At 53.7% G+C, this 24145-nt stretch overlaps 5 protein-coding genes across 5 annotated transcripts; all 5 read left to right on the top strand.

Annotated features, from left to right (window-relative positions):
* Positions 1–665: 665 nt before the first annotated feature.
* JKF63_06044 (uncharacterized protein) lies at positions 666–3722 on the top strand (the record flags this gene model as incomplete). The annotated part of the gene is made up of 1 exon (XM_067901997.1): positions 666–3722. The coding sequence occupies one exon, from the start codon at positions 666–668 to the stop codon at positions 3720–3722; it is 3057 nt and encodes a 1018-aa protein (XP_067758344.1).
* Positions 3723–10739: 7017 nt separating this feature from the next.
* Positions 10740–11639, top strand: JKF63_06043 (uncharacterized protein; the record flags this gene model as incomplete). The annotated part of the gene is made up of 1 exon (XM_067901996.1): positions 10740–11639. One exon carries the CDS (start codon positions 10740–10742, stop codon positions 11637–11639), a length of 900 nt encoding a protein of 299 aa, XP_067758343.1.
* Positions 11640–13899: 2260 nt separating this feature from the next.
* Positions 13900–14898, top strand: JKF63_06042 (uncharacterized protein; the record flags this gene model as incomplete). The annotated part of the gene is made up of 1 exon (XM_067901995.1): positions 13900–14898. The coding sequence occupies one exon, from the start codon at positions 13900–13902 to the stop codon at positions 14896–14898; it is 999 nt and encodes a 332-aa protein (XP_067758342.1).
* Positions 14899–15841: 943 nt separating this feature from the next.
* Positions 15842–17125, top strand: JKF63_06041 (uncharacterized protein; the record flags this gene model as incomplete). Its single annotated transcript, XM_067901994.1, has 1 exon — positions 15842–17125. The coding sequence occupies one exon, from the start codon at positions 15842–15844 to the stop codon at positions 17123–17125; it is 1284 nt and encodes a 427-aa protein (XP_067758341.1).
* Positions 17126–17986: 861 nt separating this feature from the next.
* On the top strand, positions 17987–19738 carry JKF63_06040 (uncharacterized protein; the record flags this gene model as incomplete). The annotated part of the gene is made up of 1 exon (XM_067901993.1): positions 17987–19738. One exon carries the CDS (start codon positions 17987–17989, stop codon positions 19736–19738), a length of 1752 nt encoding a protein of 583 aa, XP_067758340.1.
* Positions 19739–24145: the final 4407 nt, after the last annotated feature.

Raw genomic sequence — 24145 nt, 5'->3', positions numbered from 1 at the left:
GCAAATGCAAACCACCATGAATTGGCGGGGAGGGGGGTGAGGGCGGGAGGTGGAGGTTGAGGATCTCTTCTGGCGCCCCTGTGTGGGGCGTGTGTGGATGTGCTCTTCCCCCCCTTTCCTTCCCTATCCTTCTCATTCCTATTGGAAGAAACGAAAAGCTTTTCCGTTCGAAGCTGGTACACATTCACCGAAATCACAACACAAGTGCAGTGCTGGCGCTCAGGGAGACTCAGTGACACGTGTAAGTCGGCGCCAGACTTTTGCACAGCTGCCCGTAATGAGTGGCTTTGTCGCTGTTGGCTGTAGCCGAGCCTTTACGATGTGCTGCAGAGGCACACTTGAGCGTCTGCACATCGACGCCTCGGTGCTTCTTCGCCATGTGTTTCTCGACGTTTTCTCCACACCGCAACGTCCATGTCCCCGTCCCCCCTTTCTAAAAAAACCCTTACCGCTTCTCACCTCTAGAAGCAAGAGATTTTGCTTTCTTGCCCACCGCCTGTACTCCACTTGTCGCTCCCTCCATACCCTCCGCAGCTTTTTCGAGATTGTAAATTTTATTTTCTTGATTGTTATCCCTGTTCGGGTGCGTCTCCATATTAGCCCACCCCCCTTCATTCTCCTCTTCTTCCACATTTTTGTTACATCTTCTCCACTCAGCTCACCAAATGATGCTGATGGAAGCACAGACGAGCCGTTCCCTCATCGAGAGGGAGCGCCGCACCGAGTCCGTCTTCCGCCCACCTAAGTTCACTAAGTCTCTTCCCCCACATAAGAAAACGCTGACGGCTACGGCTCGACCGTGGTACCCGACAAGTGCTGATACTGAGAAAAAGCTGCCAGCCCCCCCTCGCTTTATCCTGGCGCCCCCCACAGCGTTAGGTCAGTCACCAGACGTCAAACCGAAAGTTGCCCCTGTGGTGGCACCGCTGACGGATATGCCGACGCAGAGTCCTCAAAGCAGCCTTTTCTCCCCGCTCAGCACTCCAGTGCACACTTTCTTTCACACCATCACGGAGGTGGCGACAGCGGCACGTGTTTACCCGGTGGGGATGTTCATGTCGGTCCGAAGGGATGCCTCGCACACGCCACACGGCGTACTCCGCTGGTGCGTTCAGCAGTACCTGGAAGTACCCACGCTGAAGGTACCGAAGCACCTGGAGCTATCCATGAGCGAGGTGCTGAACTCCGAGGACGGCATCAGCCGCGGTGCGCTGGGCTCCGGCTTGAAGGGCAGAACACGCGCAAAACCGGTGCGGCAGGTGCACCACAAAGTGATGTCGGTGCTAAGCCGCATCACTCCGCAGAAGTTCACAGAGTTGTTGCAGGAGCTGATGCAGCTCCCGCTACGTCAAGCGGACGAGGCTGAGCTGCGCGAGATAGTTAAGGTGTTCTTTGACAAGGCCGTACAGGAGCCGGAGTACAGCGGGCTCTACGCGCGGCTCTTCAGTGAGCTCTGCGAGATGAAGGATAGTGAGCGCGAATTGGAGGCGGAGCTGCGGGACCGCCTCTTTTGCAACCGCATCAATCGCGAGCTGCTCCACATCTGTGACGAGGAGTTCCGGCGCCCCATTGAGCTGTCAGCCGACGAGAGAGTCGACCGCACCACCGGCAAGCCCTACAGCGAGGAGGAGGTGGATATGAAGCGTACCCGCCTGAAGAACCGTCTCGTCGGCAACATTAAGTTCATGGGCGAGCTTTTAAAGATCAAACTCGTGACAGAAAGCGTCGTAGAAAATATGTTTAAACTGCTGGTCGGCGGCTTTGACCCAAGCAATCCTCTCGAGCGTGAAGACTACGTCTATGAGGTTTTCTCGACGCTGATCCACACGGTCGGTCCGATTCTAAAGGACTGCCGTCCATATTTACTGGCGCGTTACCTCGGCGTGGCCAAGGTGGTCGAGACCTCGCACCCGCGTCTCCGCATCCGCTTTCTCATGATGAACCTGGGCGACATGAACAAGAAGCAGGGCTGGGTCACCAGCGAGCGTGTGATGCGTGAAGTGGACTCGTACGATGACCTGCATCGATCGTCGTGCATGAAGCATGTCGACAGCGTAGCCAGTACCTCCCTACTGCAGTCCTCCATCTTGACCCCGAGCGAGGACAATGCGACGCAGCGTTTCGACTTCGCGCTGCCTCGTCCAGCCTCCGTAGTGCTCCGCGACACCTCCGGCCTCGGCAACAGCATATCAGTTTCTCCTTCCAGCCCCAGCAACAGCCCCACATTCTCGCGCACCTACGTCCCACCAAAGCCAGCTGCTCTGACCCCGTCACAGTTGCACCCCTCTAACGGTGCGTCTGGGCAGAACATGCCGGAGCGGCGGTCCCCCGCTTCCGTTTATGTCCGCCCGTCGAGTGACCTGCATGTCTCTCGCACCCTCCATGATGCTCCACCGAGCGCCTTGCTGTGTCGTGGCCGCCCCTCAACGGCGGGAGTAACAGAGGTGGTAAACATCCAGGAGGTCGCGCAGCAGCTTATGCAGAACTTCAATGACCCCAAAGAGGAGGCGACCGTATTGCACGGTATTGGGGAGATGAGTCTCAAGAACAAGGTGCTATGCTTGACGTGGTGGCTTCGGCAGGTGACGACTGATACCTCTCGTTTTAACGAGCGGCAGCGCATCACGGAGCTCCTCTCCGCGCTGCTCACTTCCTGCCCTTCTTTCCAACCTAACGATCTGATTTCTGCCATCATTGAGTGGATTCGCTTTGATATCGAGAAGGCTGAGTACCACCAGTGCCCTCGCATGTTCGAGAACATAGGCCATATGATTCAGCGCTGCTACGCAGCTGATGTATCCGCCTTGCCAAAAATCGCTGAGGTGCAAAATCTGCTTCACCTGGGCCTTTTTAACGTTATGCTGCACGACCTGACAACCACGAACGGCACGGACCAGATGGTCACCCTCGTCAAGAGCGCCCTATCGATTTCTACGTCGCTGTTGAACACCATCGTTGACCGGAGGTGTGAGCGGGCGACGCTCCGCGTGGCGCTCCAATGCCGCTTCCGTCTGTTGCCGTACCTCCTTAGTCTCAGCAACGTCTCCGAGAGCGGCATACTGGGCACGGGGACTTCATCGGGGTGCCGCACACCAACGACTCCACATTTACGCCAAAGTCCGCTGATGGAGTCCGTCTCCAGCGTTGGTCACTACGACCCTTTGTCTCAATGCATGCTGTTTCACAAGGTGACCGACGATGCCGAGTTCGTGGTGCTGCGCCGCTCCCGCGTTGATGCCAGCGAACGCAATGCAGCGTGGAAGGCGAGTCTGGTGAACCTCGCCCTCGCGGAGACCGGCAACGGCTCCACCGTCTCGCAACTCGTGCAAATGTCCAAAGTAATTGGTGCTTTGCTGGCGTGCTCGACCATCTCAGTGAAGGGCTCGAACCTGCTGTCGGCCACCGAAGTCGACGAGCTGGTGAGTGAGATTCTGAAACGCCGCTCTAGCCCGCTTTTTCAGGCCATGGTCGCCATGGAGGTCATCATGCACCACACGCTGTCTGTTTCTGGCTTGAAGCCGCGCAAGAGCATCCGCGTCCGACAGCTGCGCCTCATGTATGCCCGTTGGTGCACTCTAAACATCCTCGACACATCTGTTGTGATGAATTTGCTGCACAGCCTACACGCGCCAGAGAGTGGTGCTGACGTCTACGCTGTGTACCACAACGCTCTTGTTGATGCAGAGCTGCCGTGGGCTACGGTCCTTACATACTTATCGTAAACGGAGAGGGAAATGAAAAAAAGATAAGTTTGTGTGTGGGTCGTGTCATGCTCACCCCGGGGTACGTGGGCGCACGAATCCTTTGCGGTTCCAAAAGCGGTTTAGAGAGAGGGAGGGAAGGATGCCACACGGGCGGTGTGTATGAAAGACTTGTGTGGTGAAAATATAGAGACCCCCCCTCCTCTCCACCGACCCCACTTCCAGAATGGAAAAAAAAACCACAACAAGAGCAGCCAACAACAAGTGTGCGTGTGCGACTAACTTAAAAGACGAAAGCAAAAAAAAATCATCACCATTGTAACCGAAATACAGGGCGGGTAGGTGGGTGGACTGCCTTCACAGTTTTCCTTTTCTTTTGTATTTGTTTTACAGAGACTGTATTTACTTCTTCTGTGGACGTTTGTCTGCTTATCCCTCATCCCCTGCAGAGTTCTTCTCACGTAAGACGGATTTCTTTGCGTCACGTGCTCTGTTTTTTCTTGATGTTTGTCAAGGTCAGATGGAGAGGGAGGTGGCGAACAGAGCAGTATCGGGGTGGAGGTGGAGGAGTTGAGTGGCACCTGCGAGTCAAGTCCATTACAGCACGGTGCGGTCTTGTGTCTTGGCTGCTCTCCTTTTCCCTCTTCACGCTTTTTTTTATATTGGGGAGCACCAAAGTAATGAACTCATCATTAGAAAAGAAATTCGATCCGTTCAAGCAAACGGAGGCTCTTCATCTCGTTCCCTCCTACCGCTGATCTCTTCTTTGCGACTGCGACTGTCCGTCCTGAAACGATACGCTAGACAGAGAGGGGCGGGAGGGAGAGAGGCGTGAGGGGGAGTGGGAGGGAGGGGCAGAGGCGACAAAGAATCGGTCACGTCAATGCCATCACGATGCAGGCTGAAAAAAACGTAAAGTAACGAACACTTAATGGTTAACTCGAAGGATGCCGTAGAGGAAAAGGGAAAAGGGAGGGGGGGGGAGAATAGAAGGAGTACATCCCTGAGGCGGGGATGGGGGGGGAGCGACATTCTTGAGTAAGACGAGTGAAGAAACGAAGCTGAAGAACGCTTCTTCCTCATCTATCTTTCCCTCCGTATTGACTGACCAGACCATACAAATACATGTCCATGAGCGCGAGTGTGTCAGTCGATGTACCAGCAAGGAGATGGAGAGAGAGGGGGGGGAGGGGGGGGGGGGACGCGATGTGATTTTCAACGCGGGGCTCAATGGGAGAATCGGTGAGGGCGGTGACACGGCGCGGGGGTCGGGGGTGAGGGTGCAGTGTTGAAATATGATGATGAGGGATTTGATTGGTGTGTGGCTTTTAGGTTTGTTTCTCACGCTTCCCTCCCCTCTTCGCACGTCTTCTTCTGTCTCCACCCTCTTCGTTGTTGCCCTCTATTGGGCTGCCCGTGCCGTGCGTCGCTCGATACGCGAGGTCTTTGTGCATCTCGTATCTGTATGGTGTTTTTCTCTCTCTCTTCCTCCTCCCCCCCTTCTTCTGCTCTCTGTGCATGTGTACCTGGAACGCGCCATATCACGTCCGTGGCGATGTGGGTGCTGCGACTTTCACTTCGTTTTCGACGTGCTTGTTTCCCCATCTTTTCTCTCTACGTTATTGCCCCCCTTTTTGCGTTTTTTAAAGGTTCTCTCATTTTTCGTGTCAACAGAAATCTCCCTTCGTGACTGTATTTTCCATCTCTCTCTCTTGAGGTGTATGCTTCCCCCTTTCCCCTCTCCCCTCTCCCTCCCCTCCCCTCCCCTTCTCCCTCTTCCTCTCCCCTCCCCTTCTCCCTCTTCCCCTCCCCTCCCCTCTCCCCCACCTCTTTATCTCTAGTACGGTCTTCTTTTGTGCTGCTGCTGTGCTTTGCGCCACTGTCTTCCCGTGTCAGCTCATGATTGCCTCATTTCTGTGCACCCCCTTTTCTCGTGTGCCTCATATATATCTATATAGGTTGCTTGTTTCTTCTTCACCATTTGCTCCTCGCGATTCAGCGTTCCACTTCTTTTTTTTTTTTTGCCTGCTTTCAAAAAACTTTTTCCCCTCTTCATTGATTTGGTTCACGTGTTTGTTCTCCACACCCTCTCGCCCTTCCCTTCTCTTAACCTTTCCCTCCCTCCCCTCCCTCCCTCCCCTCCCCTCCCCTCCCCTCCCCCCTTCCCTTCTCTTCCCTCTCTTTTCATCGGTATGGGGCAAACATGTATATATGTGTGGATGTCTCCACGTGCCCGGTGCTGTCCTCTGGCGCGGGGGTGGGGAGGGGGCATAAAAGAGACCCAATTGGCGTGTAAAGACACTTCGGTGCATGTAATGGAGGGGTGGGGTGGACATTTTAAATTCACAAATTCTCTCTCGGCAAACCCCATCCATTTCGTATTTTGCTGCTCACCACATGCTTCGGCGTGGCTTTATCGACCGCTGACTTCCTGCGCTCTATCACAACCATTGGAAACCACACACGCACCCAAGACAGAGGCAGGCAGACGGATTGATAAACTACGGTTGCCTTTCTTTTTTCTTCTTTTTCTATTTTGCCATAATTTCTTTCTTGTAATTTTATCCCCCTTCCCTGCCTGTCTCCCCCCCTTGATGAGCTCGTCACGAAGTGCGTTTGATTGTATGTTTGGGCGCTGTGTGCATGCGCGTGTTGCCTCCCTTCTCCCACCTCTTCCTCATCTATTGGTCCCTCGGTTTGGTGTTCTCCCCCCAAACATTTACAGCGTGATGCTGCGCGGAAACAAAAACAAAAGGACAGGCTCACACGCCAACCAGCACGGCGCTCATTTTCACCTCTCTTTCCTCTTTCCGTTGCTCTTTCTTTCCCTTTCCCATCTGCGTATCTAAAAAAAAAGAGTGTGACAGGCCGGATGCCCTCGCGTGCACGCCATCGACAACACACGCGCACCTTTTTTTTTCTGAGTCTTTCTGGTCTTTTCGCTGTATTGTGTGTGCCCCCTCACCACTCTCGTCGTCTTCCGGAGCATTCGTCTTTTTTCCTCTCCGTCTGCGTCCCTGCTTCAGGCATCTGCACACTTATACATACATCTGCATATATCTGTGAATATATATCCATCTAATACATATATGCGTGTGTGCATACGTGTGTAGATGTAGGTGCGTGTACCTTTCCGCCTCTTTTTTGTTCTTTTCTTGCCTCTTTTCTCTGGTGTGATGTTTCTTTTTTTTTTTTGTGAAGTTTTTTTTTTCTTTGTACCTTCCAAGTTTTTCATTTGTTCGCTTCATCTGTATGCGGGGCATCGTGCGAGGTTGCTTTCCAAGGGCTTACCCGCGGCATATCCAGGCTGTTCTCAGACTCCGTTGCACTCCTCTTTTCACCCTCCTATACACGTTTTTCAACGGGCTTATATTGCCTGTATGGTCTTCGAGTGCTTGGGCGAATCTACTGGGCTGAGAACAGCTTAGGCGTGCAGATTGAGGAGATGCAAGAGACCGGATTAATTTTGTACGCGGCGGTTCGAGGCTGATGACAGCCGACGTGAGAGAAGAGAGAGCGCAAGAGCAGTTCGGGTCAATCGAGCGGCAATCGTCTCGCACCGCTGTCAGGCAAGCAAATGTGAATCTCATTGAGGATCTCGTAGGGATTCTGTCAACAAGGTGGAAAAAGAGTTAGGGTTGAAGAGGCCATTCCATGCACACGTGCTGAGAGGCACACAGAACTTTCTCCATCTACTCGTACATACAACACCTACGCAAGGCGGCGCGCACGCTAAACGCTGGTGAAGTAGTGCGCTCAGCTGTTCGCACCAGTCATTGTGTAGCCGTGCTCCCTGTTCCGAAGAACGTAGTCGCGCCTTGCAAGTTGAAGAGGCGGTGCAGAAAGCAACAACAAGGAAGTGTCGAACGACATTTGAGGAGGCTGGCATGGATAAACAATGCGAAGAAAAAGAGGGAAGAGGAGGATGAGGCGACAGAAGTCGTAAAGAGGCGGGATTCGCTCGAAAGGACATAATGAGCCAAACGACCCAATCCAATACGTGGCATCAAGGGTTGTGCTCGTTTTCTTTTACTTCCCTCGCATCTCTAAAAGGCAGCTAGATGATGTACTTTGAATGTGCCCCCTCCCTCCCCCTTCTCTTTTTCGTCGCTCCCCCCCGATGTCTCCTCTCGTTTCCCCATGCAGTAGAGCGGGATGGGAAAATACATGTCTCTTTCCCGTTGTGGTCCTGTGAGCAAACGGTGCGCACAGCAGTCGACTTGGTTCTACGCCTTTTCTGGACGGCGCGTGCTCTGCTTAGTTCACGGGGTGATTTTTATTGACGCACCTCAGTAAATGCCTTTGGCTACTTGTCAACTCGCTTTGAGTGTCCCCTCTCTCCCTTTTGTTGGTTGGTGCCTCTACTCGAGTGCTCCAAACGTAGCGTACTCGTGGTTCTGCTTGCGTGCGTACGTGTCTCATCGCTCCGCTGTCCTTTCACTTCGGTGTTTATGTCTTTTTATCTTCTTAGCCTCCCTTGTAGTGATTCTGTTTGTCTTGCTTGCGTGCTTTCTTGCTCGCTCGCTCTCTCATGCTGTTGTGCGTGGTGTACCCTACCCTTTCACCTCATCTCGTCTCTCGTGTTTTTTTTTCTTTGCCTCTGTTCCTCTTTCAGTTTTTTTTTACTCTCTCCCTTCACTCCTTTACCTCAGCACGATGGCCAGACCGCTGCCGGCAGCTTGGCGTTCAAGAGGAAGAAAGTGAAACATTACACCCCCTCCTACCACACCCACACAGTCGCTGCCGCTTCTGCTACTTTCGCGTCATTCCGTACTTGACACACGAAAAGGCGATAGAGGAGAGGGGCCCGCTGTTTGAGGTGCGGAAAGCAAACTTAAAGGGGAGAGGTGCACCTTCGGTCTCTTTTTTTTTCTACAGCCTCAAGTCCCGCGCTACTTTAGGCAGCTCTGGTCTTTTTCTTCTTCTCCCCAAAGTGACGAGGTCTTCCTTGCCGTCATCGTCTTACAACTGTTGCCTCCACTTCTGTCGTTTTAGTGCCTCCTACGATCCCTTCCTCTGTCGTGGCTGCCTTTCCGCGCTTTTGATGAGCTCCATGCGTTATCTCCCCCCCCCCCGATCAACTCCACCCATATAGGTCTTTCGTCTCGGTGTGCATGAGTTATCGTTTTACTTCAACCGTTTCTTTGTTGTTTTCCCTCCTCGCATTTCCTTCTTGGCGTGCCCTCGGGGCGTGTGGCCGACCTCAGCGAGGCATTGTGTGGTCCAATACCCGCTGTGGAGGGGGAGGCCTCCCCCCTCCCTGCTGCCAATACCAATCCACTACAGGTGGGTGGTATGGCCGGGTGCCTGGGGTGTGGGGGCACTCAGCTATTTATCTCTGTCGGTGTCAGCAGTCATGCGTTGAATGACGCTACACCTGTGTGACCTGCGGCAGCGAGCGCGTCTGTGTCGTTGAAATAAGAGGTGCAATGTCAGAAAGGTTTGTGTGCACAATGTCCGGTCCTCACTGCCCACCGACGAGGAGTCTGAGTCACCCTGAGGGATGCATAGCGTTGCGACCGGGAGAATAAGAGCGGTTGGGAGGTAATCTGCGAGGTGGAGGTGAGTAAGAGTGTGGTGTAGAGGTCATGCTAAGATGACTAGGCCGGCACTGCTGCGACACGCGTCTATGGCTTCATCACACGACTCAAATGGGCCTGTAGATTGGTTGGTGACCGTGTGTGTGCAGCTCGGCTCATACGATGTCGTCGGGCAAAACGGACAGGCAATGGGAAAGGATCCCCCCCCTCCCTCACCTATATATATATATATATATATATATATAGGCATTGATGCGCTTGTATCTCTTTTTCATGTTTTTTTTTCTTGTGGCCGGCGCTTTTCCTTGAGTGCCAATTTTTTTCCACCTTAGTTTTGTGCATTTTTCTCTTGTTGTGTCTTCATCTATTATTGTGCATGCGCGTGCTTATGCCTGTGTGTGTTCATGTTGGCTTTTAAACAAAAAAGCAGGAGGTTGCAGACCCAAAGAAGTTCTACTCACTTCGTTTAGTGTTCTTTCCCCTCGTCCATGCGTGTCCGTGACTTCTGTGGCTCCGGGCCCCTTTTCTGGATGTGTTCACGGACGAAAGATGTACCGTTGGGCTGCTCCGCAGGTGCTCTGGTGTGTCATTCTCTTTCCTAACCAAACGATAGGCTAAACTCCGAAAGAAGCATCCGTATACACATGGACACATGCGTAGATGGAGTTACCGGCACTCGCGGGCGCATGAGGACCCGAGGAAGCCCGGCCAGAGGCGCGCTTTGCGAAACAAGGAGAGGTAGGCCACACACGCATTTCTTACTTTATTTATTTTTTGTTGTTTTGAATGGTTGTTCCCATCAAAGTCTGACCTCGTTTGCGGACACACCCACAGCCACACACATACACACGCACTGCACATCTCACGCCCGCATTTGCTTTTCATGTATTTGCACTGAAAAAGAGAAGGGCCATTTGCAAATGTACGCGCCGACCCAAATGGCCACTCCCTTCTCTCCCCCCTCATTCAGGGGCTTTTTTTACCCCTCCTCCCGCTCCTCTAAAGTGCCGCTGTGGCACATGCTGGAATGCCAGAACGCCGTGTGTACGTGTCTGAAGCAGAGATTTCAACTCCAAACGGAGGCCCTGAAGGGCGACGGATTTCTTTGCAACTGTGATTTGCCTGCCTTCGCCTCATTCATCGAGTCTCTCTGACCGTTTTTTTTTTGCCCACTACTCTTCTTTCCCACTTTGCGTGCCGCACCTTTGCTTCTACGTTTATCCTCATGGACTCCTCTGACTTCACCTCTTTTTTTTTTTCGCCGGTGACGTCGTTCTCATCCGGTTCCCTCCCTCTTTATGGGGACCGTGTTGAAGCCATATATAAATATAAATATATATTTATATCCTTTGACGGAAAGGGTGGTGCAGGCAGCCACACCGTCGCTCATATTCCCCATTCACCCCTGCACTCCCCCACTTTCTTTCCGTCAGGATTCTGCACACGAACGTATCCTAGTGTAGAAACTTAGTAGTGTATTTATGCTTCTCTGCACACCATGGCTCGTTTTCTTGTGGGCGCCCTCGCCGGCCTAGTAGGTGGTCTTGGTGGCGGTGCCGCTTGGAGTACTGCCCAGCAGTCAGAGCACGTGGCCGCCAGCTGTGCCAAGAAACCGATAAACACGTTTACCCCAGATGAGTACAAGCCTTTTAAGTTGATCTCCTCTCGCTACGAGTCACACGATACGCGCCGCTTCTACTTCGCCCTCGATAACGCTGATGAGAGCTTCTACATGCCAGTTGCCTCGTGTATCGTTGTGAAGTACACAGACGCAGACGGCAAGGATGTCGCCCGGCCATACACCCCCATCTCCTCTAATAGCACCAAGGGTCACTTTGAATTGATCGTGAAAAAGTATCCCAAGGGAAAGATGGGCAACCATCTTTTTGGGATGCAGCCAGGCGACGAATTGCTTGTCAAGGGACCTTTTGAGAAGTTTGCCTACAAGCCCAATATGTGGAAGCACGTTGGCATGATTGCTGGCGGCACTGGCATTTCCCCCATGTACCAGGCGATTCGTGCCGTGCTAGAAAACCCCAAGGACAAGACAAACATTTCGCTCATCTACGCCAACAACCAGCGCCGAGACATTCTCCTTGCTAACGAGCTCATTGAAATGCAGAAGATCTACAACAACTTCAACATGTATTTGACCCTTCTGGAGGTGCCACACCGGTGGCTAGGAGGTATAGGCTATGTGAATGACGCTATGGTGACTACCTTCATGCCGAAACCGGGGGAGAAGAACACCAAAATTCTCGTGTGTGGTCCCCCTCCGATGCTTCAGGCCATCTGTGGTGACAAGGTGTTCGAGGCTGGCAAGGCGCCCCAGCAGGGCCCGATAGGCGGTCTGTTGAAGACGCTGGGCTACAAGGAGGACCAGGTCTATAAGTACTGAGCACACACCACCGACGATGCACATACCGGGGGTGAGCAACACGATTTTGCGAGTGACGTACGTTCCAAACCGTTCCAGTGGCTCACGTATTCTCATGTGTCCGGGTGCTCTTCGGATTAGAGCTCCTTAGGTTCGACGTGACGCTCGACCGCGTCTCTGGTGTCGAGATTGCACTTGCGAAGGCTGTAGAGGGGTGGCCTGGGGTCTTTCAAGCCACTCAAGCTTTGAGGGTAATGCTGTAGGATCTCAGTCGAGCACGTCCGTTGGGTGGTGGGGGCGTCGGCTTGAAAGTGACGGTGCAGTGCGTCTTGTTGTCTGTCAGTGTTTCTCCTTTGCCCCCCCCCCCTCCCCCGCCCTCTGCGCCTCTTCTGCCTGTCCTTTATTCTTTTCACCCGAGGGCTTTCAGGGGCATTTTGCACTAATGCCCATTCGTTGCTGTTTAGTTTCCCCTCCTGATTCGCCCTTTTTTTTCGATTTCCTTGTCCGACAGTTTACCTTCCCCGCATTTCCTTCTTGGCGTGCCCTCGGGGCGTGTGGCCGACCTCAGCGAGGCATTGTGTGGTCCAATACCCGCTGTGGAGGGGGAGGCCTCCCCCCTCCCCCCTCCCTGCTGCCAATACCAATCCACTACAGGTGGGTGGTATGGCCGGGTGCCTGGGGTGTGGGGGCACTCAGCTATTTATCGCTGTCGGTGTCAGCAGTCATGCGTTGAATGACGCTACACCTGTGTGACCTGCGGCAGCGAGCGCGTCTGTGTCGTTGAAATAAGAGGTGCAATGTCAGAAAGGTTTGTGTGCACAATGTCCGGTCCTCACTGCCCACCGACGAGGAGTCTGAGTCACCCTGAGGGATGCATAGCGTTGCGACCGGGAGAATAAGAGCGGTTGGGAGGTAATCTGCGAGGTGGAGGTGAGTAAGAGTGTGGTGTAGAGGTCATGCTAAGATGACTAGGCCGGCACTGCTGCGACACGCGTCTATGGCTTCATCACACGACTCAAATGGGCCTGTAGATTGGTTGGTGACCGTGTGTGTGCAGCTCGGCTCATACGATGTCGTCGGGCAAAACGGACAGGCAATGGGAAAGGATCCCCCCCCTCACCTATATATAAATATATAGGTATTGCTGTGCTTGTGGGGGATCTGCAGTGTGGGCTCGATGATGGTGAAAGTCTTTTGATGACAACATCTAGGTTGGCAACATGTTGTACTCACCGGGACAGCCCACTCACTGATATACCCTAAACATATACCGCAAGCCAAGGTAGATTAAAAAGAGGCAATATAGTAGCAATATATGGAGAAGGTCTGTGGAGCGAGGGGTGTGTAGATGCTGACAGGTTAAGCAGCTACGAAATTAGCGGTACGGATACTAGTTGAGTGCATAACGCATCATCTTCGAAATACGGTGTCAGGCTAAAGGAATGATTGGCTACCCCCATCTACCCCTTTCTGCTTTTAGATCTCTAGGAAACAAGCGTTGGCAGCACTCAAGTCCACTTTACTGCAGCAAGTAAGGGCAGTGCGGACGCCGCACCGCAGTCGATGGACTTGTCTCCACTCGTCTCTGCTGCTCCCCCACGGCCGCCCTTTTTTTTTTCGCAGGGAATGCAAACCCCAGGAGAAACGTCTCCCCCCCCCCAATGCACACAAAGAGTGACCTTATTTTGGTTCCATCACGGGTTGCTTCTTCTCACGACCGAGAATCTACACCGCCTTTGCACACTCACACCTTGCACATCTCTGCGGTATCCGCTTCCTTTTCCTGTTTCTCCCCTGTCAATCTCGCACGGCTGTCACGACGTCGGCATACATCTTTCTCTGTCATCATACCCGTGCGTTCATTCTCCTCCCTTTTCGTTGTTCTGCATGTCTTTCTCACGCTTAAGAAAACCAAGTCGACTTTCCCCCCTTTTACCTTCAATTGTATGCCTACAGGCTTTCTCCAGTACCGCAACAATTCACCCGTGTTGCCTTTTTCCTCCCCCCTTCCCCCCAAACACACAAACACACACACACACACACACACACACACGCACACGACATACAAGTTCTTATTCTGTATTCCTGTGATTTCCACCGCAAACGGGATCGAACGAGAGGCAACTGAGCACACGTCTTCGGCCTCCTTTCTTTCTTCGTTGCAGTACCCCAACTGGCGCAGAGTCATTCTCTTAAGTGACCTTATCAAGACCCCCTTCTTCCTTTCACCACAGTGAGACCACAAACAGGTAAATCAAAACTGCATCTCAAATCAGAAGCCATGTCATCCGCGCAACCTCCAGGTGTGGCCTCCCCATATGTGCAAAAGGAGGAGGACCTTTCTGGCAACAAACTAACACTGACCACAAAATCCTACAAGAACATGGAGTTCCTCAGCAGTTTTGAGGGGCGTATCGTCCGCATCATGTGCGAGTTCGAGGAGCCCCAGCAGCGTCTTCAGCGCAACTTCATTCGCTCCACAATTCTCTTCTTTGGCAGTGCTCGCTCTATGACTCAGGCGCAGTATAACACCACTGTTCAGGGCCTTCAGTCGCAGTTGGCGGTCGCAACTGAGGAGGGTAGGAGGGCAAGCCTCCAGAGTGAACTGGATCGCCTTCAGAAGACGCAGTGGATGTGTAAGTGGGTGGATGTGGTAGAAAACCTCGCGAGGATGGTGACTGAGTTTGCCAGAACGGAGCAGGACATCATTAATCAGAGCTTCAGGTACATACCAGACTATTTCAAATTGGTACCAGAGGACAGGGCGGAATCTTTGCACACCCTGCGGAAGCGCTTTGACGACCTTGTCGTCACTACAGGTGGGGGCCCCGGTTTCATGGAGGCGGCGAACCGCGGCGCTGCATCTGTCCCCGGAGCTGTGACAATGGGCATGGGCATTTCCCTTCCGTTTGAGAAGGGCCTTAACCCATACGTGACTGACGGTTTGGCGTTCGAGTTTCACTACTTTTTCACTCGGAAGTTTTGGATGATGTACTCGTGCCGGGCCATTGTCGTCGCCCCAGGTGGTTTCGGCACCCTGGACGAGATGTTTGAGTTGTTGACTCTAAAACAGACGAAGAAAATTCCTTCGCTCCCGGTGGTTTTGCTGGGTAAGGAGTTTTGGCGGACAGTCATCAACTGGCAGGCCCTAGCCGACTATGGGGTTATATCGCAGGCGGAGGTCGATGGAATGCTTTTCACTGATTCGGCAGAGGAGGCGATGCAGTACATTAAAGCATTTTACAGCCGCTTGGCTGAAGGTTCCGCTAGCGAAGTGTAGATCCGCCAGTGGCTGCCCAGCTAAGCCCCAGGCCTCCCCCCCCCCCCCTACCCCCCCTACCCTCCCCGCGGCAATCACAACCACAGGTATGCTCCACGCATTTTATATGGCTTCCTTTCGCCCAGGAGGTGCGCTCGTATGGGTACCAGCTGGTGTTGGTCTTCCTGTTCGATTTTCTCTCGAGTTGCGCCTGTGTGCTTGTTACTCGGTCAACCTACATTTGTGTTCTTCCTAGAAAACACTGCTTTTCCTACCTTGGCGTTTCCTTCTTTGCTTCCTCTCTTTCATTTATTCCCCTTTTCCTTCCCCTCCCCTCGCCTCTCCCCCGCTCTCGTTGTGTGCAAGGAGAGGAGGTTGCATCGTTTTTTTTTTTTATGCCTGTAGAGCTTTCAAGGCGCACAGCAGAGCAACCCATTTCGTATGCGTGGGAGGAGAAAAGTCGACGCTCTGGGGGGGGGGGGGCAGACACGTGACTGCAAACTTAGAAAGCACTATTCGTTTCCCTAATTTCTGTTCCGTGGACACACTATAATGTTTATTCGTCAATGCACCGCACCATTTCTATTTGCTAGAATCCAAAGATCGAGGCTATGGAAAGGCGTAAGAATAGCGGTCGATGTGCCGCTTACCTTCGTTTTTATCTTCGATTGAGGCTTTAGGCTATTACTTGTTCTCAGCACTATGTTGTCTCGCACAGCGACCCAATGTTTTCTTTTCCCTCTCCCTGCCACTCCCCGCAAACAGACCCCCCCACCCCTGGCCTCCTCGTCTCTGCTGGTCTTTTGATGTCTGCTCTCTCTCCATTTATCACAAACTTCATTCCTTTGCATCTTCACTACCTCACGTACGCAGTGCCTCTTCCTTTCCTCTGCGGGCTCATAATTTCCTGCTGCATGTTTGGCGCTCTTTGATTCCACACTTATGCGCCAGTTCTGCATTCCACATGTTGATCCAACCGTACTCGCCACTACGGCGCCTGGTTCAGCAATGGGGGCGATTACGCAGGATCAGCGCGCTTGTGCTTGGCGCACTCGTTGTGATCAGTATTATGGTCTATAATAAAAGTTTGTTGCTCACTTCATGTGACTCGCCGCACGCGAACATATACGACATCGTAATCGACGCTGGCAGTACTGGCTCTCGTGTTCACGTGTTCCAGTACGAGCGCACCAACAGCGGTGTGGTACTTCTGGGAGAACGCTTCGGACGTGTAGAACCAGGGCTCTCTTCGTTCGCCACCAAGCCGGAAGATGCCAAAGAATCGCTTAGGGGACTCTTGCGCGTCGCTGAGGGGCTGGTGCCGCAGAGTTGCCAGAAGTTTACTTCTGTCACCCTCAGAGCCACCGCTGGCCTTCGGCTCCTCTCTCAAGCAGACCAGCACGTTGTTCTAACTGCAGCTCAGCAGACGCTCGACGAATCGCCGTTTCATTCTCGTGGTGCCGCCATCCTCTCTGGCGCACAGGAGGGTGTCTATGGATGGCTAACGGTCAATTACCTCCTGCAGAAGCTCGACACGGAAGGCGATACTGTCGCCACCGTTGACATGGGCGGTGCCTCCACACAGGTTGCCTTTGAGACACAGCGTACGTCCGGAGAGTGGTTGCCATTTAACTACGTTCACAAGCTGCGCACGCCTGTGCGCTCCATCGTCATGTACCAACACAGCTACCTCGGCCTTGGGATCAACGAGGCCAAGAGAAAACTGATGACTTCGTTCGCCAAGGTGAACGGGACGTCGTCCTTCATGTGCTTTCCGAGAGGGTATACATATCACCTGAATGACGTGGTCCTGCGAAATAGCGACGCCGCTGATTTCGATGTATGCGCAGAACTGTTTCGTGAACACGTCATAACGAGGCCGGTCTGCAAGTTCGATGCTTGTGGCGCACATGGGGTTCCACAGCCACCACTGTCGTTACAGCCGCATCCCATTTACGTATTTTCATATTTCTACGACCGTCTCTATCGCTTTCGTGAAGAACAGGGCCCGGTGTACGTCTCTTCCTACAAGGTGGTTGGGCAGGAAGTCTGCCGGCTGGAGTCTTCGGGCCGGCCTTTGTCCTCCATGGAAACGGCCTGTATGGAGATGGCTTACTTATACACCTTTTTGACACACGGACTAGGCCTCAGCGACGACACGGTCCTCCAGGTGCGCAATCGCATCAAGGGCATAAGAGTCTCCTGGTCTCTGGGCTTCTCTCTTTCTTCCCTGCTCCAGATGGATTGAAATCCCCATCCACCCTCCCCCCCTTTTTTTCTACGATTGGGATACTCACGCGTTGACTCCTTTGGGGAATTCGATACCAGTTTCTCCTCCATACGCGAGCACATAACTCTGTGCGAGCTCCCTCGCATGATTTAAAGGAAACACTGAGAGGCCTATTCGACCCCCATGTCGTTTAGAGACAAACAAAGAGGGAGAGAGTCGTGCAGAGAGCTACAGCGTCGCAGCATGACTCCAGCAGGGTTCCCCAGCGAGTGTGAGGCAACTGCGCCCAGAAGGCAAGGGTCGCCGTTACCTGGGAAACGGTATGCGTGTGTCAATCTGTGAGCGTAGCGCTACTGCTTGCCTGAACCCGTACTGAGTCCGTGAATGGTTATTCTCCCCTCCAGAAGAGGGGGGTCCCCGATGTCGCGGTCATATCGCTCACTCCGTGATCGATATCAAGGCTCTCTTGTTCTCCTTCCACCCTCTTCTTCTCCTATTCTTTCCTGGTCCACCTCTCTTCGTCATTGAAAATTCTCCTCGGGATTGCAAATTTTCCACTTCTTTCAGATACGACTTTTGGCTGTGACTGCCGTGTCAAGGAGGAACTAAAACAGGCGCCGGACTGGCGCAATTTCGCTGAGAACAAGAGAAATCGGCACTTTCACCCTCGCCCAGCCCTCATCCCCACTCGTTCAAGCCAAATCCGCTTTCCGTGGTGTTGGTGTTGCATTCAGCATGGTCTCCACATTGATGGAAGAACGGAAATACAGCACCACTTCCAATGTACAGTGGTTGCAGCGTTTGAAACGGCCAAGAGTAAGGAGCCTCCTTAACAATTGGCGAGAGACAAGTGTACAGCGTTTATTATGGGGGAACGATATGTCTGCTCACTCTCGCTATTTTGTGGACCGAGTGCCCGCGTGGCGCTTACTGCTCTCGGCACTACTTCTAGCGCTTATCTTGGCCCTTGTTGTGGTCCCAGGTGCCAGAGTCTTCGAGTCATCCCACTGCCACTCTTCGACTGGCCCCTTCGGATTAAGACAGGTGCCCGCAATGGGGCACATTGAATCGCTATCGCAGCGCCGCACACGCACACAATCAGATCCCAACGCCAAACTGCAAAAAGACATCAATGCGTACCTGGCAGCCCACAACCGGACGGATGACGTTAATCACCCTCCGATACGCATTCACTTCATTACCGTCACAAACAGGACAGGCTGGAGCTCTTGCATGGTCGCGGCATCGCTGGCGCTTGCTGGCGTCAAACTTCGATTTCTCGGGGTCGATGTCCCCTACTCTCATGTCTGGCGATTTGAGCGCTATCTGGACTATATTGATCAGGAGGGCTTACGCGACGAGGACATTGTTGTCACGCTAGATACAGACGTATCGTGGATAGGATCTGACCTGCTCCCGTTCTTGCAGAGGTTTGCGCTGTATTCTCCTCCCACGGAGGCAGCTCTCGATCTTGCCGCTGTGCGCGCCTGGGAGGATTACGGGGAGGACCTGGGACCACAATTTATGGAGACGCTCCCCAACTCATCCCAGAAACGGAGACGTCCGCGTTTGCAGTATTCGCCGATCATCTTCAACGCAGACGACGATTGCTACTATCATCAACCAGTCGGCCGCTTCTTTCACTGTTTCACCGGCGACTACGTCATGCAGCACCTCATCGCAGCCGCTCGTAATGGCGCGACATTCTTTTCCTCTAGCTTAGCAGCCCGTGCGTCCCGTTACAGGTGGAAGACTTACAAGGAAATATACAACACTTCTTTCCTTGAGGGTATCGGAGACCGTCTGCTCAAGGCACCTTTGCAGGCTGTAAGTTCCCTGCGTGCACCCAGTGACAAATTTTTCTACGACGGTGCGATCTCGGAAGGGCGAAACCCCTCGCACTATCTCAACGCCGGCGTGCACATTTCCCGCGTCTGGGCGCTGCGGGAGATGGCTGCGGCAGTGCTACGGTTTGCCAGGGAGCAACAGCCTCTTACAGGGGGCGACTGGTTTTGTGATCAGTCCATAATCGGTATTCTGCGTCACTATTCACGCATCTTTGAGATCAACCAGAATCTTTTGTTTGAGGATGGACACCAGAAAGACGGCCGCCTTGTGCGCGACAAGTTTGGGCTGCCGGTTGGACTCATCTCTGTTGACCGCAACACAGAGTTCACGTTCACCTCACATCTGCAACGCCGGCTAGGGCTTGGTAAATTAGCTTCTCTCTCAACTTTCCCCCACATCGCAATGAACATGCGGGTGGTCGACAGTGATCTCGTCGCTAGCAGCTCGGGTGCGCTCGTCACCCGTTCACTGTGGAGTCGCGAGGTCTCGCCGCGCTGCATCGATGTACCCTTCCTTAACGGATCGGTGTCGAGAAGGTGCTCATCCTCACCTCAGCGGGATGTGTATCCCTCTCTTCTACACTTCGCTGCCGGTAGCAAGCGCAAGTTATATCAGAAATACCGTCAGTGGTTCGCCTGGTACTTTGCGGCGAAGCACAACACCAAAGCGCTGTCAGCTGCCATGGGAGTATTAGAAATGACAAAGATTGAGCTGTGGCACACCGACATTGTCCAAACACTCCGTTTCTTCGACGTATGCCCAAGTCCGTTTCACAGCGCTTGAGTGTTTTTGACTGCTGTCTTTTTTTTTACGTGATGGGCGCGTGGTATGCGACGTCGTGTATTGGCGTCAGCTCTCCGTATAGTTGTGCGGCCAAAACAACATGTGAACACACGTTAGAAACGCAGTGATGTGGCCACCGACAGGAAAAAGGAATGAGACGTAAAACAGTGCGACTGACGCGCTCCTGTTTTCCATGCCAACTGTAGAATCTATGATGAGCCCCGGTACTTCATTACGGGTGTGTCATTATGTAGGCACCCCCTTCGTCTATGAGGCCGCGGGCGCACAGTCCCTGTTCTCGAGTACGGCTGCAGAGTCTTGATTGTACACACGGACGCCAAACATTGCTGGTTGATCTGGTTCCTAGACGAATCCTCGACAGGAGTTCGTGCGTTGTCCGAGAGTCGTTATTTCAGCTTCACGGGTCTGTACTGGAGTTGGCCTGCTGCGGGGCTTTTAGCCATTCGATGTGGGGGGTGGGGAAGAGATGAGAAGTATGAGGGCGGCGTTGTAGATTGTTTTTTTTTTTTGTGTAGACAGGGACACCTTCATGCACGAATCTCTTCTGCTTTTCACACCCGTTCTTGTCAAGGGGTGTGCAAGTGCTGAAGGGGGCGGAGGGTTCTTGCCGTCACGGTACTCGTATCAGGTGTCTGATCCGTCGCGACATGCGCGGGCAAGCCACACAAGTTTCCTTCTTCCCTCCCTCCCCAAATGACACGATCAGTCGTGGGGGATGAGGACATCGTGCCCTTAATCAACGGCGTTTCTCTGAACAGAGACTGGAGACTTAATGGAATCAAGAGCTGAGTACACGCGCTGTCGGTCATGGCGAGCGATGCGACATCCTCTCGCGTAGCTAAACATGCATCGATGGGGGCCAGAGGGGCGCGCAGTGACGGATAAGAAGGGTGTGGTGGGGATCCTCCGTACCAGTTAGCTTTATCGTGTAGTTGTGTGCGGAGCACGCCGCACCGCGCACACCCGACAAGATGAGGCGGATGGAAGGACATATGGTGGGTGCAATAACATAGGTGTACCACATGTCACACCATGAATGTTGTGCAGACCCCCGCGTGGATATTCTCCACACCTTCTTATGGACAACCCACACACCTGGAGCGTCTCCGGGAGAGGATTGTTATTGCGGCGGGGTGGAGGTTCTCTCATAAGGACCTGACGCAAAGCTCACCAACTGCTTCCTCGAGTTCACTACCAACGCTTGTTGGTCCCCCCCCCCTGCTACCACGTGTCTGACGGACGGCACTGCCTCGGTTCTGGAGCAGCACCGAGAAGGCTGTTCGCTCGGATGAGAGCATGCAGACCCACCCCCGGTGTGTCTGGCGCCGATGGCGCACACTGCGTATCGGGGCATCAGGTGAGACAGGGTGAGGAAAGGGCCGTTGGACACCTGACCTGATGTGAGCAGCACCGGTTGTGCTCTGCAGGGTGAGCGTATGGCCGAAGCTGCAAAGCATCAGATGTGTGCTTTCACCGTATGGCGCGTAATGACTGGTGAGACTCGCAACAGTGTGTAGTAAAGCGAGAGGTCGATATGGGGGAGGTTCTCATGAAGGCGTCTGTGTGTGTGTATGTCTTACTGGCTGTGGACTTTTTTTTCGGTTCTTGTTGCCGGGGCGACTGCTTTGACGAGAGTGCCCTTTGGCCCTGGTGGCGGAGGGTCCGTCCCCCTCCTCGGCAGATTTCCTCGTTGACTTGCTGCTTTCTATTGTCTTCCCTACCCTGGCGGGCCCCTGCTTTAAATTTTGCAACGAGGAATATCTCACTCTGTGCGCTTTTCGAAGTCTCTTTTGTATTCGGCTTGTCCATCTCCGTCGTGGGCTTGGACTGCCATGCATGACTTGCACCCGTTGCTCTGTTTTCCTCGCGGGTGTGCACGCGCTCGTCGGTGTCCAGCCGAGTAGTTGCGCGTTTGTTTTTTCAGGCCTCGTGATGCCCCAATGTATTTCCCTTCCGTTTCTTTTCTTTTCCTAATTTTATGTCCCAGCGTTATTCTTGTGTGTTTGTTCTGTATGTATGCTTATGTTGTGCATCTGTCAAACTAAAGGGAACATCTTTTTTTTTTGTGTGTGTGTGTGTTGTCCGTCCGCGTTTGTCGTCGTTGACAGGAGTCTCGATCGGTTTGCAGGGAGGTACGGGCGACAAATAAGCGGCGTCATCGGCTGGCATCACCGGAGGAGCTGATGAGGCCGCCCGGGAGAGTGTATCATAGACACGCCGAGGGGGAGAGGGAGGCGGGAGGAGGATTCGCTGGCTGTAATATGCCTCCTTCCCCGCTTCCCCGCTTCTCCGCTCTTTTCCGTACGTATGGACGTCCGTTACCACGTGTTGCGTACTTCGTCGTCATCTCGTACACCCATGTGTTATGCCCTTTCCTCTCCTTCTCCGTCCCCCTCCATGCGCATGCATTTGTATGTATACCAGCCATATATATTGCTCCTCGTGTTTTTATTTTTTGGGCTCTATCTGTGTCTGTGTGTGTGGGGGGCGGAGGGGAGGGGAGTTGTTTTTTGTAAAAAAAAATTGTCTTCTGTCAGTTGATGATGCGTCAGACAAAACGAAGGGGAAAAGAAAACGGAAGACCGCCATGTTGGATCATTCACACAGTTGGGGGCGCTCGCGCGCATGCGTGTGTGTGGGGGGGGTGAGGAAAAGGGGGAGGGGCACCATCATCGGTAATTCTGTCGTACATGTTCTACACCGTTTAACTGCGCTCTGACGCGTCTGTTTGTGTGCAACCGTGCTCCCCTGCCCCCCCCCCCCCCTAGGCCTCTGAGCCGCGGTGATTAAAGGGGTGGTCGCGCACAGAGAAGGAGGGGGCACACCGCTTTGTGGTCTGCGTGGGCCCGTATGTGCGAGTAAGCACACAACTGTTTGTCGGTGTTTTGTGTGTGCGCTTCGTCTTCCGACGTCCATGATATGATGCCGTACTTTTTCTTTTCGTACCCGTCGATCCACTTTACTCCCCTCCGCTCTCTCTCTGTGTGTGTGTGTGTGTGTGATTCTGTTTATCGTTACCGTATATGAGCCCCATCGGTTCCCTCTCCTACTTATTCCCCCCCCCCCCCCTCCCCCCGCCACTCACGTAGTGGTGGTTCACAGCGCAGTAGTTCTTCCCCATTGTTCCTCGCGCCTCTCTTCGTGATTGCCACGATACGTACACACACACACACACACACACACACACACACACACACCTGCTTCTTCGACGGCATGCGAGGCCGCGGACGTTCTCCTGGAAATCGTGGCCGGGGCGCCGGCGAGCAGCATCCTCGGGGTGCTCCTGGTAGGTACCGCGGCAGGGATGGTCGCGGCGGCAGAGGTGCACTTACGCCGCGGAGTATCAACTCTGCTGCGCAGGCAACTGATGACCTTTCGGAGAGCACGTCTCTGTTCTTTAGCGACCTGACGGGTGGGCGCGGCGTGGCGCGGGCAGCACCTCTGACGAACGGTGCCACCACCTCCTCGTCCTTCGCGTTTCCACCGTCGGGGCTTTCCTCAGCGATCCCGCCTGAAGGCGGCGAAGAGAGCTCGCCAGGGCGCGCCGCCAGGGCCGCGGGAGCTGCCGTCACCATAAAGGGCAGTGAGCAGACGCAGGAGAAGATTATGTGGCTGGAGCTGGGGTTGTGCAAGGCTCTAATCCGCGCCGTGTCGTTTCTGGGCTACATCGCGCCCACGCCGATCCAAGCGGAGGCCATTCCGGCGGCGCTGCGCGGGGTCGACGTGTGTGCGCGAGCCGTCACGGGGTCCGGCAAGACCGCTGCCTTCTTGCTGCCGTTAGCGCACCTCCTCCTGACATTCGGAAGTCGCATCCGGAGCGTTAACTTGAGTGGAAAGGCTGCTGGTCTCGGCAGCAATCGCGGCGATGTGGTTCTCCCGCAAAAGCTCATATTCTCCAAGCAAACTTTTGGTGAGGACTCCACCGATGAAATTCGTCTGTGTAACCGCAAGTGCTTAAACCCGGAGGACATCACTCCGCTCCTCAGTAAGTCGTGCTCGGCAAAGGTTCTCCGGGGTACGTGCATCACACTACCTGGATTTATGCTTCACAGCCAGCCAGTGCTCAAGTTCTACCAAACCGTGCACGGCTGCACTGCGGTGGACATGCAGAGCAGCTACGTCGCCCGCCAGTTGGAGGAATGTCGCCGCACCGGTGTGCGCCGCAAGCCAACCACCAGTCGTTACCTCTTCTACTGCGACGACATGCCTCTCGGTAATGAAAACGGATAGGAGCTCAAGCCTCAAAAGAGAAAGATCATCTCCACAATATACGCCACTGCGCGGGCACTACTGTATAAGATACTGGATCCTGGATCGCAGCTCACCCATCCCCATGAAGCGTCATGGAACTAGCGGATAGATTTTCTTTGCGCGTGCGTCCGGCCA

This window comes from Porcisia hertigi, chromosome 15 (genome assembly GCF_017918235.1).
Source record: "Porcisia hertigi strain C119 chromosome 15, whole genome shotgun sequence".
NCBI lineage: Eukaryota > Euglenozoa > Kinetoplastea > Trypanosomatida > Trypanosomatidae > Porcisia > Porcisia hertigi.
The sequence above is the reverse complement of the archived record's forward strand: the minus strand, read 5'-3'. Positions and strand labels throughout refer to the sequence as shown.